The sequence below is a fragment of the Watersipora subatra genome, chromosome 3 (genome assembly GCF_963576615.1).
Source record: "Watersipora subatra chromosome 3, tzWatSuba1.1, whole genome shotgun sequence".
In the NCBI taxonomy this organism is placed as follows: Eukaryota; Metazoa; Bryozoa; class Gymnolaemata; order Cheilostomatida; family Watersiporidae; genus Watersipora; species Watersipora subatra.
In genome coordinates this window covers 41,894,690-41,909,643 of record NC_088710.1, presented here as the reverse complement: position 1 = coordinate 41,909,643, position 14,954 = coordinate 41,894,690, and the positions used below count along the sequence as shown (strand labels likewise).

The following is a 14,954-nucleotide window of genomic DNA, read 5'->3' as shown; positions in this document are numbered from 1 at the left end:
TTGCTGTTTGTTGTATATAATAACACCCACACCCAGTACATTACAGCTACCATTGCAGTTATCCTATTGCACTGCAGTGCCATTTGACTGCTAATATTGCATTTCTCAACCATCAGTACCCTTTCGTTTTTTCCAATATCACTTTGGTCGTGGGCTGTATGACAGTAGAGTTTCTAGTAGATAATATAGCTGCTTGCAATAATATAGCTGCTTGCAATAATATAGCTGCTTGCAATAATATAGCTACAATTTTTGTCAATTACTCATTTTTATTTGATCAGACTGTTTCTGGACGATATCGCAATATATCTCACTTTGACAGGGTTAAATGGAGAGGATTGGTTGTTACCCTGCCTGATGGGTCAACGATTTACTTTTGTACTCAGCTGAATATGTCTTTTTCATCGACATTCCTAGCCTACACTGAACGTAGCTCCCTGATAAAAATATCCTACAGGATGACTTTATTTGCGGAGTTAAGTTTCACGCAAATTGCCTTTTTCATGCATATTCGTGGATTAATTTATCCGCGGCTGAACACTGTCACTCTCTATGAAGAGTTAACTCTATTGCTGCTAGCAATAGTGTTAACCCTACGCATGCGCAAACCACTTGTTTCGGTGTCTATTTAGCTTACAACTACAAGTCGATCATGCTAAGCTATAAATTTTTTGCTGCATTCAGAGGGTTTCACGAATATTCATCGATTTGGAGGCCTTTGATGAACCAAGAACTTGTGGTAAGTAATGAGTTTTTTCAAAACCATCTACTAAATTAGTTGAATTATACGTTGGTTCTTCGGTAAAACGCAATATTTATTTTTTTCATTCCTACCGCTTCGTTATTTGTTTTAGTGTGAAAGATTTTTCATCATACACGAAGGCACAATGACTGCAAGGGTGGTAGATGTCAATCCTAGAAATTACCAATCATTCAGGGAGGTCTTGAAATTGAGGTAGAAGTGACCGCAGCTGCTAACGAGGAAAATATATCTGTTTTAAAAAAGGAACAAAAAGGTCTTCACGAGCACAAATTTTTGCCAACCGGCAGAACTTTGCAATAGTTAGCCACGAGGAGAGTTGTGATAATAACTCCCTTACCAGCCATGTAGTAACGAGAAAATCGCCTTTAAAATCTACCCAAAACAGTGACAGCGATATAGAGCTGCCATTACCAAAATAACTAGTCAGAAAGCACTATGGCACGCTAGTATTTACTTATCAAGAGTATCAGCTTAATTTTATTGTCAGACAACCGCCATATGGACGAAACTGTTTATATTTACTCCATTCACCGTTTGTAAAATTTGTATTTGAAATACTTGATTTGGACACTCAAGTTTATAATAAATTGTAATATATCTATACATGAAATAAAATATATAATATAATCAAGTTTGCTGCAGCGATATCAAGAAGAAGTTGTTGTTGAAGAAGGGGTTTAGGTTGATTAGTTGCTTCTCTGCCAATATTCCTGCCTCAGTGAATATTACTACTTGTCTTTAGTTTTCGTAATCAGAATACCGGTAGGCGCTGTTTCATTCTCAATCTGCAGTAAACACAAAAGAAAAATATTAACATGTGTAAAGGAAGTACAAAAACAAGAACTGAAGTATTTAATGAACGCGATCAGTTTTTAAACAGAAGAATTAACTAACGCAGTTAATTATGGAAAAACGTATCTGCACTGCAAATCAAATACATACCATAATGTCCAGATCAGAATCATTATCGTCCTCAACTTCGGTATTAGAGGTTGATGGAGTTGATTTCAATGTAAAATGACTGTAGGAGAGATTTTTGTGATGACGATGCCACGCCTAATAGCTTGTGAAAACCTTCAATAATTTTGTAAAGAAGTTTGATGCATTGGCAATGGGCTTAACTCGAAGCCCCGGCGATGATTTTAAAAAAGTCTTGGAACTTGGCTACGTTTAGTACTTCTGCCTAGCGGCTATTTTTGCGATGATGCCATTCTGCATATCTTGTGACACATTGAATCATTTTGTAAAGAAATGTGATGCATTAGCAATGGGGTTAACTCAAAGCCCCGGCAACTATTTTAAAAAGGTTCTGAAACTCAGCTACATTTAGTATTTATGCCTAGCGACTAGTTTTTAAATTTGAGGCAGTAGTTATTCTCCTTTGTGATTACAAATAGAACTATTTTTTCGCGGGATTGACTGTTCGCAAAATCGCGAATTTTTAGATCCATCGAATATTTTCATCCTATAGGGTAGGCTTTTCACTCATCAGAAACGTGTATAGTATGGTCTAATGTAGCGTATATCAGTGTTCTTTGAGTATACTATTATACACATGAACATCTTTGTGCTGTATAGTCACTAGGATAATTCAAATCATAAAATGCAAGTTATTTCTATCGATAAGCAATTGACAAAGTAATTAAGCTATCGATTTGTGCATGATCCCTTAACCTTGACGAGTATAATAATATTTACCATTCACTGAACATGTCAAATACTGGTTGTGATTTGGAGTCATATTTAGAGTCGGGTTGCCTGGTCTCTGGGAGAACAGAATCATTCGATTTGTATAGTTAGTGCACAGCTGAACACTTGGGTTCATTAGCTGCCATCAGCTATAACTGTCAATGTCACTTCAATATTATGCCAGTATCAATGTCATCCTGGCTTTTTCGCTCATGTTTCACCTTACTCATTATTTTCCGTTTGCTGCTTTTTAATTGATGGATTAACCAGCGATAACAGTGAGGTTTGCTAGGTGAATTGAGCTCATTGCATGTAAAGCCTATGGCTGACACGTCAGTGAAGAGCAGTTCAGTTACACATATAAGTGATAGAGCACATTGCATGTAAAACCTATGGCTGACACTTCAGTGAAGACAGGTTCAGTTACACATATAAGCGATAGAGCTCATGGCATGTAAAACCTATGGCTGACACTTCAGTGAAGGCAGGTTCAGTTACACATATAAGTGATAGAGCTCATGACATGTAAGACCTATAGCTGATACTTCAGTGAAGGCAGGTTCAGTTACACATATAAGTGATAGAGCTCATGGCATGTAAGACCTCTGGCTGACACTTCAGTGAAGGCAGGTTCATTTACACATATAAGCGATAGAGCTCATGGCATGTAAAACCTATGGCTGACACTTCAGTGAAGGCAGGTTCATTTACACATATAAGCGATAGAGCTCATGGCATGTAAAACCTATGGCTGACACTTCAGTGAAGGCAGGTTCAGTTACACATATAAGCGATAGAGCTCATGGCATGTAAAACCTATGGCTGACACTTCAGTGAAGGCAGGTTCAGTTACACATATAAGTGATAGAGCTCATGGCATGTAAGACCTAGGGCTGACACTTCAGTGAAGAGCAGTTCAGTTACACATATAAGTGATAGAGCACATTGCATGTAAAACCTATGGCTGACACTTCAGTGAAGACAGGTTCAGTTACACATATAAGCGATAGAGCTCATGGCATGTAAGACCTATGGCTGACACTTCAGTGAAGACAGGTTCAGTTACACATATAAGCGATAGAGCTCATGGCATGTAAAACCTATGGCTGACACTTCAGTGAAGAGCAGTTCAGTTACACATATAAGTGATAGAGCCAATGGCATGTAAGACCTATGGCTGACACTTCAGTGAAGACAGGTTCAGTTACACATATAAGCGGTAAAGGTAACTAATGTCTATGAGTTTGCCATCAGGTCATTAGTACATGTAGGTTGTTTTTTTTTTGTGTATTGCATTCATTTCTACTTTTATCAACTAGATTAGGTCATGTAATCAACAGTTTTGATATTTTTTGCGTTTAATGAGAATGCATAAAATTTAGCAAATGTGTGGTCTTTTTTTGTCAGGAAACAAGAAGTTATTAACATGGCCAAGGAGGATATTGAAAAACAGAAAAAGTTACTAACAAAAAAGAAGCCGCCGAAGAATACGGCTGACTTTGCCAAGCCCGGTGACAAACCGTAAGAGTCTAACTATTCTTATTGTCAGCGTAGAGGTTGTCGGTTTAGGTAACACTTAGCAGGTTTGATCTGACTTGACATCACTACTCGCTGGGCATATTCCTTCATCCTGGCTTTATTTAAGTCGCAAGTTTAATGTAACATTACAAATGTAAAACATGTGATTTTGCACTGACATAGAAACTGTTTATATCGCTTCGCAGCAAAACTATTTATCTTACTTTTTTCAGTATTGAGATGCGTTGGCATTTTAAAGAGAAAACAACTTGAAAGATAGTTACATGTATATTAAAGTTTTTGTTGTTTTGTAGAGTTAGTTATAGAATTATATTGTGCTATTGAAGAAAATAAATTCAATTGCGAAAATGAGTTTGTTTTATGCTCTGAGTGATCTCATATACTGGTATTCACCGTAGGCTGCTAATATAATCAATTGCTAAACTGGTTTGTTTTAGATTTACAATGATGGAGTACCATGTGCAGGATGAGATTCTCAAACTAAGGCAGTTAGCTCTTAAAAAAGAAGACACTGAAGTAACAGCCGAATTAGAGAAATTGGAACGAGAACGAAATCTTCACATCAGAGAAATGAAAAGAATACAAAATGAAGATGGTAGCAGGTTTGTTAGCCACCGTCATATAGTGGAGCTATTTATTTATGTTTACTAGGAGTTGTATTTCCATTGTCTTTTGGAACTCCATCGTCATGCATGTACATTCAGGGTTTTTGTTGAACAGACAAACTTTATTTTCCATTCCACCTCCTTGGCTTCAAAAAAGATGCATGATTTATACACAGAAGCAGCCCGAAGCGTGTCTTTATTTGGGCGTTGAAGAATATTTTGTTGAATGGTGTTATTATTGATATATTGTGTTCTTTGAAGATTCAAAGACAATCCCGTACTAAATGATAGGTACCTGCTTCTAAACCTACTAGGAAAAGGAGGTTTTAGTGAAGTCCACAAGGTATGTTATATTTTTGTCATTTTATGTGATACTTTTATACTTTTTACATTTACATTTTACTCTTGAATTTTTATTTGTTACTTTAATCGCACACTCTATGGTTGAAGCCTTGATATTTTGTATTAAAGTGACACAACTCTCATTTCATTTGGCCTTTCTTATTGTCTTTGAATGAAGTGACAATTCTGATTTTCTTTCTACGTAGTTTATAAAATACTTGCATCGAGTAGATTTTTGTGCAATAAGCTAATTTTGGTTGTCCAAATACAGCAAAGATTTGACTGTTGAAACTTCAAAAGGCTATCGCTACAGTTAAAATACTATATTTGTCAGCGAGTGTATTAGAGTGTATTAGAGCTAGTTTCCTCACATTGCTCAAGCAATAGCATTGTAAACCTGTTGATGTCGGAAACCTACATTTTTGTGGTTCATGGAGTTGAATCATTAGACTTGGTAAAAAGATGTGGTCATTTGTTTTATTCATCACATCTTTACAGGCATTTGACATGAAAGAGCAGAGATATGTGGCCTGTAAGATACACCAGCTCAACAAGGATTGGCATGACGAGAAGAAGGCCAATTACATAAAGTAAATATATTGTTGTAGCCTCGCTCGTAATAGTAACATGATCCAACTAACTAACATGCTCGAATGAGACTTCGTATATACATTGTAGATGGCTGTAAGAGGGATCAGAGACTTGTTTAGATGTTCTATCAAAGTTATTAATGCTATGAAGCTGTTCTCGTTTAAGTATTTCTTTTACCAGAAATAATGATCACATCCAACTTCAATGACAACTTTTTACTTTCCGATGGACTGGTGTCATAGAGTATGCGATCACTTAATCATATTTGTAAAAGATCTTGTTATCGGAAAGTGTTGGCATTTATAAGAGACAAGTTCCAGCAAACATTGCATTGGGGATTCGATATTGTTGGTGGTCATCTACTGCTGGTTCGATTAAGCTTGCTAGAGAGATGGTGTCCAAGGGTATAAAACATTTTTACAATCTCGATTTGATTTCACCGTTTGCTATAAGGCTGTTTCACTTATTTATCTGATTTACTCTCAACCCATATAAGCAACACGACAGCAGCTTCACTTTATGAACAGCCAAGTCCATTGTCTGGGCTGTTAGATGAGTGTTCGAATAGCAGTCTGAAATGTTTGTAAGGTTGTCTGTCAGTTGATACAGAGTTTATCCTTTGCAGGCATGCCCTCCGAGAATATAACATACACAAGACGTTGGACCATGACAGGATAGTCCGGTTGTTTGACGTGTTCGAAATCGATACAAATTCGTGAGTTCTTTGATGAAATCTTCTGTGAGTTCAGGCAGTTTTCCATCAATTGTATACGGCTGAATGTCGTAGACCTAATCAGAGTACGTGTGGATGTGAGAGGCCTTTCTGGTGATAGGAGCATAACAGTCTGTGTTCAGCATATGGTCGGTGGTGTCTGTTGTAAGCAGGATAGTTGAGTTTTTTGCATGGCCAGACTTACTGTATTCTTGTGGAATAGCTCGATCAACAATATTTACTAGAAATTCCCCTGTCATACAGCACACGACCTGATAATGGAATAAGTGATAATAGAAAAAAGAAAGGGTAGTGCTTGTTATTGAAAAAGTAGTTGTCAGCAGGAATTGACACGGACTACTATCTCAAACCTATGTTTTACAACAATAAAATAAATATTAATTAAAGCTGTAGGCCTGACCTACTGTAATGTATGTAATTTAACAACAGCAAAAAGGAAATATGTTTATTATATCTCTGAAATGCAATATTAGAAGTAAAATGGCAAGCTGCTGTGTAATATACACAGTTTGAAAGTTGGTTGTGTTGAATGTAGAACGGTTTTGATAGCGATCTTTAACAGAAAGCAAGTATGAGCGTTCACGTGTCTGGAAGTTTTCTGCAAACTGGAGCAAAATAAAAAATTTGAGCATTGTATGTAATAGAATGTTTCTCATTACATCCAGTACATGTGAGCTGTGATATGTTGTTGTCAAGTCTGCCTAGAAAGTTGTTACGCAGTTCTTGAAAATCAGGACAATCTAAAGATTGAAAATGAGGAATGTGATGGAGGGGGGCAGCATTGGGAGAAGCAATATTGATTTGTGCAATATTTGGTGCAATATTTTCATGGTCAATGATGTCCGTAAAATCATGATCGTTATCTGGAAACAAAGGGGCTGCCAAGTCCATGTCATTTACATCGCCTACAACATCTACTAAAGAGTTCTCTGAATCAGATGAGTTGTTGTTATTATTTTGAGTAGCGTGTTGTTGAACATTAGCATTTGATGTTGATGGTTGCTGTGAGGACCTTTTATTTCTCTTCCGTAATAATTGGGAGACACTGCGACGACATTGTGTTCTGGGAGGTTGTATGTCCATGGTAGTTGTCAAGTTGTTTTGAAATGAAATTCAAAAGGTAAATTATGCAAAACAAAAGGTTGTATAAAAATCAGACCTAATCTACTACTATCTCAAACTTATGCTTTGCAACAATAAAATAAATATTAATTCAAGCTGTAGACCTGACCTACTGTACGTTATTTAACTAACAACAGCAATAATAAAATATGTTTATTATATCTCCGAAATGCAATATTAAAAGTAAAATCGCAAGCTGCCGTGTAATATACAGTTTGAAAGTTGGTTGTGTTGAATGTAGAATGGTTTTGACAGCGATATGAAACAGAAAGCAAGCATTAGCATTTACGCGTCTGGAAGTTTTCTGCAAACAGGAGGGAAATAAAGAAAAATTCTTGTCACAAAGGGGCGTTGTAGTTCGGCCCTAGCATGTAGATAAGATGTAAAGAAATCTGGCTAATGTTCTAGATAATTTAAAAAACCTTCGGTAATTGGACAAAAAATGTAGGCTGATAAACTATGTACCACATTTTCGTACCTGTAAATCGGTCGACGCCTCAAACAGTCAACGTTTATTACAGAAACCTTCGGCAATTAGACAATGAGATAGACTGGTGAAATGTGCACATTTTTCTCGTGAAACTTGGACGACTTAATGGTTATACTATTTATCGCACGGCCTTATTGGCGTTTCGTTGGCTGGTCTTAATTTTGATTAAAAAAGGTTTCTCAAGTTTCTATTTCGATTTTAGGCCGAATTAATCTGTCTATTTATGTGTCATCCGATCAGATGGGTTAGTTTTAGGATATTGCGGTAACCTTTCAAAGGTTTGGTAACATATTTAAATAGGTTTATATGTGTTTTGTATCATTATTATACTTAAGCGACTCTACAGAAAAATGGTTAAATTTGTTGAAGAAATTTCGGTACACGGGTTTGGTCACGCCGTTAATGGCTAATTTTTCGGGAGTTGTGTGCACATATGCATTTACCATAAATCTCCCAACCAATCACTTTGGTCGTGGGATTATCTTCATCAAGTTCACAGGCTTTTTATTATTTGATCTTAGGCTAAAATTCAATTAGCTTATCCATTCAGCTGTTTAATGCAATTAATTTTCCATTTCACTCTTGTGTAAAATTTGCTTGCGCTTATGCATGTGTGTATATACAATATATATTATATATAGTGTATATGTACATATATAAGGTCATGCCATATATGTACATATAGATTATTTATATATATTATTTATATTGGCATGATGGAAAAATCTTGTCTGCTGTCTTAATTACTAATACAATACAGTCCAATACCTTTACACACTACCTTAATATATTTTGGTACTGAGCTTGTATGTCAATTTACTTGTGTCTCAAGGCACTATTTTTTGTATAAAATACCTATGAACTATAAAAAACTATGAAAAAACACAAAACGGTAATACGGTAGAGAAACATGTTTTTAATTGTTGTAATTCAGTACTTATGCTAACAAAGTAACAAATATCTATTTAGTTGTTAAAATCTGCAATAAAACGTGAATTACTATGTGCATCGCTGTAACTTTTTACAGACTTCGGTAGTGGCTAATGGCTGTCTGAGAGAGATTGACAGCAACGCGTTCGATACACTAAACTTCTGTGACGTTGTGTAATAGAAACTTTAAAATATATGAATTTAGCTTACTAAACCCGTATAAAAATATTAAAAGCTAAGCTTTAATATTTTACTAAACGTACTTTAATTTTTTATCCTAATTTTTTATTATCTGTTTCTGGTTTGGCGCTTTTTGCCTCACGTTTACTATAACATTCAGCCAACCTTTTTGCCTCACGTTCACTATAACATTCAGCCAACCTTTTTGCCTCACGTTTACTATAACATTCAGCCAACCTTTTTGCCTCACGTTTACTATAACATTCAGCCAACCTTTTTGTCTCACGTTTACTATAACATTCAGCCAACCTTTTTGCCTCACGTTTACTATAACATTCAGCCAACCTTTTTGCCTCACGTTTACTATAACATTCAGCCAACCTTTTTGCCTCACGTTTACTATAACATTCAGCCAACCTTGTAAAAACTTTTATCAAACTTATTCGAAGAAAATAACCGAGCGATGCTATTCTTGAAAGTGGTCTCTCGCATACTTGGCCATATCGCGACCATTGTAAACCTAGTCATATGCTCGTATTTCAAAGATTACTTGTATCTCATGGAAGAAATTTGCTTGAAATTCTACTCATGTCTCCATTTTCTCATATGTTGGGCTCTCGGATGTCAAGGTATGACTGTACATGGTTAAGCGCTATAGTGTACATATGTGGTTGCAGCCCAGAAACTAGTAAATAATTCCACATCAATATCCATATAACCAGTCTCACGAGATTTTCATTTGTTTTTATTTGTTGCATACCATGTACATGGCTATTTGGGAAGTGAGGGTCAACAGCATTAGCAATCCATTGTTCTCATGTCAAAACTGATATACTGCCAAAACCATGATGGGCCGACATTGTCAGGAGCATTTGTCAACACTTGCCGTGAACACTTGTCAACACTTGCCATGACCTTTGCAATGATGATTAAAAGCTATTTATTCAGGCTGAATTTGATTTATGTTGTTGTGTGCAAGTTTTAATGTGTTAAGTGTTCTTAAGTGTTAGATAATCAGATTTTATTACCTCGGTTAGGCAAAAAACAAATGATTGAAAACTTGTGATTGTTTGTATATTTGATCATATCAGATCCAATTACCACTGGATATATTTTTCTACCCCAGGACTGCATGGTTCTGTTGCTCATATTGTGAGACTACATGGTTCCGTTGCTCATATTGTGAGACTGCATGGTTCTGTTGCTCATATTGTGAGACTGCATGGTTCTGTTGCTCATATTGTGAGACTACATGGTTCTGTTGCTCATATTGTGAGACTACATGGTTCTGTTGCTCATATTGTGAGACTACATGGTTCTGTTGCTCATATTGTGAGATTGCATGGTTCTGTTGCTCATATTGTGAGACTGCATGGTTCTGTTGCTCATATTGTGAGACTACATGGTTCTGTTGCTCATATTGTGAGACTGCATGGTTCTGTTGCTCATATTGTGAGACTACATGGTTCTGTTGCTCATATTGTGAGACTACATGGTTCTGTTGCTCATATTGTGAGACTGCATGGTTCTGTTGCTCATATTGTGAGACTACATGGTTCTGTTGCTCATATTGTGAGACTACATGGTTCTGTTGCTCATATTGTGAGACTACATGGTTCTGTTGCTCATATTGTGAGACTGCATGGTTCTGTTGCTCATATTGTGAGACTGCATGGTTCTGTTGCTCATATTGTGAGACTGCATGGTTCTGTTGCTCATATTGTGAGACTGCATGGTTCTGTTGCTCATATTGTGAGACTGCATGGTTCTGTTGCTCATATTGTGAGACTGCATGGTTCTGATGCTCATATTGTGAGACTACATGGTTCTGTTGCTCATATTGTGAGACTGCATGGTTCTGTTGCTCATATTGTGAGACTGCATGGTTCTGTTGCTCATATTGTGAGACTGCATGGTTCTGTTTCTCATATTGTGAGACTGCATGGTTCTGTTGCTCATATTGTGAGACTGCATGGTTCTGTTGCTCATATTGTGAGACTGCATGGTTCTGTTGCTCATATTGTGAGACTACATGGTTCTGTTGCTCATATTGTGAGACTGCATGGTTCTGTTGCTCATATTGTGAGACTGCATGGTTCTGTTGCTCATATTGTGAGACTACATGGTTCTGTTGCTCATATTGTGAGACTACATGGTTCTGTTGCTCATATTGTGAGACTGCATGGTTCTGTTGCTCATATTGTGAGACTACATGGTTCTGTTGCTCATATTGTGAGACTGCATGGTTCTGTTGCTCATATTGTGAGACTACGTGGTTCTGTTGCTCATATTGTGAGACTGCATGGTTCTGTTGCTCATATTGTGAGACTACATGGTTCTGTTGCTCGTATTGTGAGACTGCATGGTTCTGTTGCTCATATTGTGAGACTGCATGGTTCTGTTGCTCATATTGTGAGACTGAAAATGCTTATACAATGTAGGATCAAATACGTAAATAAGATAAGTGAGCAATATGCTCAGCAGGCATGTTGATGGGCTGAACAAGCTTTGTTAATTAACTAGATTAGGACTTGAATGGCTCACAAGCCTGGGCCAGCAAGTCAGCTTGGGCCATGTATAGTCTGATTTCTCTCCTTTTTTAGGTTTTGCACAGTGCTTGAGTACTGCGATGGTAATGACCTCGACTTTCACCTAAAACAGAACAAAGTCATTCCAGAGCGTGAGGCGCGCTCAATAGTCCAACAGATAGTCTGCGCCTTGCGTCATCTTAACTCTATAAACCCTCCCATCATACATTATGACCTCAAACCTGGTGAGCCCTTTTCCTTCTCTGCTGCGCCATAATTTTTTATTTCCGTTACTTATTGAGGATCCGCATGCGTTCATTGTCAATATGGAAAGACTCATATATGGGTATTTTTTAATACAGCTCTGGGTTTATATCTGGCTTTGAGCTGTTCCTTGTCAAAATGATGTGATATGTTTTTCTCATTGCTTTGCTGCAGTTTAAAAGCTGTCGTCACAAGTTATTTATTTGGTTAAAGGTTTTAGCACAAAGTGCCATATTTTGTTTCACATTGTTTGATGAGTTGCAAGGTAGTTATTGTTAGGGCTGCACAGATGATAAGGAATACAGTGAAACTTGGATAACTCGCCCTCGGATAGCTCGAACACATGGTTAGCTCGAACGGATTCGTTTGGTCCGTTCCCACGCAATGATAAATTGCTTTAGATAACTCGACCTCAACTCTGTTAACTCGAACAGTTTTTTGCCCAATGGCTACCGAGACAGTTGTTATCGCTTTAGAAAATCACTTTATTCTAAACCATAGAGATAAACCTCAACTTTTAGTAGTTCTTATGCATTGTTATTACCATCATCGACCAAATATTTTCGTGAACGACTCTTTTTAAGTTTTTCAAAAAACATCAAATTATACCAAACATCCGGTTAGTGAAAGCAAGGAAAAGTGAGGTAACCTTCAGATAAACTTGAAGAAAATTCGGCAAAATTGATCTTGGTTAAAACGCTCAAGAGATAAAGATGTATTTTCTTCTGAGCATTTCAACAGCGATCAAGTTTTGCCAATTTTAATCTGAAAATGTCCTGGCAGTCACATCACCTAAAACAACAAACAAATCTCAAGTGATAGAAAAATGTCTTTACTTTCTGATGAAAACGTTTTGAACTTTACATTAGAAGCCTTTTAATTTGCAACAAGCCATTCATGCTTTTGATTTATATTATAGTTTGTATATGTACATGTATCTACTAATAAATGCATGGACTTGTGACAGTGCTCTGATAACTTGAATGCTTGATAAATCGAACACTTTCGCTAAAGTTAGAGTTATACGAGTTTGCCTGTATATCATTAGGGCTTCACAGATGAAAAGGAAGTTATTGTTAGGGTTGTGCGGATAACAAGAAAGTTTTTGTTAGGGCTGCGCAGAACATGGATTTATTAATTTATTTTGCTTTAGCAAAATGAATCATTCCTTAAAACTATTCGCACATCATGTCTTGATGTGGTGCAACGAATACTCGCGAAATACTATCTAGCTTCACACTGGATCGGTATTGTTGCTAATAGTGTTACTTTGTAAGTATCGCCATAGGTAAATAGCAGTAGTGGCTCTGTAATATTTGTTGAATGGTTGAATGCAGAAAAAACGTTTGAAGAATGTTTTGAGCTTTGGTGTTTTGGGATTTGCTGAAAGTCTCACCTCGCCCTGAATGATTTATATGTAATAAATTGTTAACTACCTCTCTTGTGTCGAAGGCAACATCCTACTAATGAAGGGGCAGCAATGCGGGGAGGTTAAAATCACAGACTTTGGACTCAGTAAGATTATGGAGGGAGATACTTACTGCCCCGACTCTGGCATGGATCTCACATCACAAGGAGCTGGAACATATTGGTAAGAATTGACTATTCGTTCAACAGGCAAACTATGGGCTTAACAGGCCTTGCTCATTGTACCACGGAGGCAGAACCGTGCTGCAGTTCTCAAACTATGGGCTTAGCCAGGCCCTTCTCGTCATGCCACAGATGAAGAGTCATGCATTTAATCAAGCTCTTAATTATCATATAAAGGATTTGGCGTTGCTCAGGAGGTCAATATGTCGATGTTTTGTATATAAAACATTGTATAGAAGACATAATCATGCGTCATCAGTTGGTCAATTAAGCTGTTCAACTAATCAGCCAATTGAAAGGATAAAAATATACTATATACACTATGCATAAAATGTATAAAAATAATATGTAGACAATTTCTATAGCCTAACATATAATTAATTTGCGTAGTTTGGTGAATATGGAGCGACAGCAATGTTTGTATTTCTCTCCTTCTAAATGACACATTTAGATTTTGATTATGCAAGTATCTGTCATTTTAGTACATCTATATATATCTCTCTCTCTCTCTCTCTTTTGCCTATTAGCCATTGTTTCTCATGTGGCTCTCCCTCGTGTGGCTCTCCCTCGTGTGGCTCTTCCTCGTGTGTCTCTCCTCCTCATGTGTCTCTCCTCCTCATGTGTCTCTCCTCCTCATGTGTCTCTCCCCCTCATGTGTCTCTCTCCCTCATGTGTCTCTCTCCCTCATATGTCTCTCCCTCATATGTACCTTTTCTAATGTGTGTATCTTTTCTAATGTATGTTTTTTGTATCTCTCCCTCTCGTATCTCTCCCTCTCGTATCTCTCCCTCTCGTATCTCTCCCTCTCGTATCTTTCCCTCTCTTATCTCTCCTTGTATCTCTCCCTCTCGTATCTTTCCCTCTCGTATCTCTCCCTCTCGTATCTCTCCCTCTCGTATCTCTCCTTCTCGTATGTTTCTCTCTCGTATCTCTTCCTCTCGTATCTTTCCCTCTCGTATCTCTCCCTCTCATATCTCTCCCTCTCATATCTCTCCCTCTCGTATCTCTCCCTCTCGTATCTCTCCCTCTCGTATCTCTCCCTCTCGTATCTTTCCCTCTCGTATCTCTCCTTCTCGTATGTTTCTCTCTCGTATCTCTTCCTCTCGTATCTTTCCCTCTCGTATCTCTCCCTCTCATATCTCTCCCTCTCATATCTCTCCCTCTCGTATCTCTCCCTCTCGTATCTCTCCCTCTCGTATCTCTTACTCTCTTTGAGGTGGGCCCATTTCACAAGGTCATTTCTCAACACATCTTCACTTCTATTAAAAGCTAAAACAATTATTGGTTGTTTGTAATGTTATTATTGATATTTGTCTATCGAAAGAGCAACCAATTAACCAAACAACAGATACTACACACAACAGTGCAAAATCGTCAGGCTGTAATACAATAGTTGATTACCATAATGCTTTTCATAGTTGTTTGATAAGCAGGTAGATAAGTAGATGAAATGGAGCAGTTGGACTTGATGACAGTCACAAATAATTTTTAGGGTATGTGAAAGCTTTAACCATGTGCAAGCAGCCAATCGAGGGCAACTCTGCTTTCACTGATAAGGTGCTTTATTTGCCTGGCAATTGTTTCCATT

General features: G+C 37.3%; 1 protein-coding gene across 1 annotated transcript in view; it reads left to right on the top strand.

Moving 5' to 3' along the window:
- LOC137391342 (serine/threonine-protein kinase tousled-like 2) overlaps nt 1-14,954 on the top strand; it is a 59,400-nt gene that overhangs the window by 37,953 nt on the left and 6,493 nt on the right. Inside the window, exons 12-18 of the mRNA XM_068077786.1 lie at nt 3,860-3,973; nt 4,429-4,593; nt 4,858-4,939; nt 5,437-5,528; nt 6,155-6,244; nt 11,588-11,757; nt 13,229-13,367. Of these exons, the coding sequence (XP_067933887.1) occupies nt 3,860-3,973; nt 4,429-4,593; nt 4,858-4,939; nt 5,437-5,528; nt 6,155-6,244; nt 11,588-11,757; nt 13,229-13,367 (852 nt within the window). The remainder of the gene's footprint in view (nt 1-3,859; nt 3,974-4,428; nt 4,594-4,857; nt 4,940-5,436; nt 5,529-6,154; nt 6,245-11,587; nt 11,758-13,228; nt 13,368-14,954) is intronic.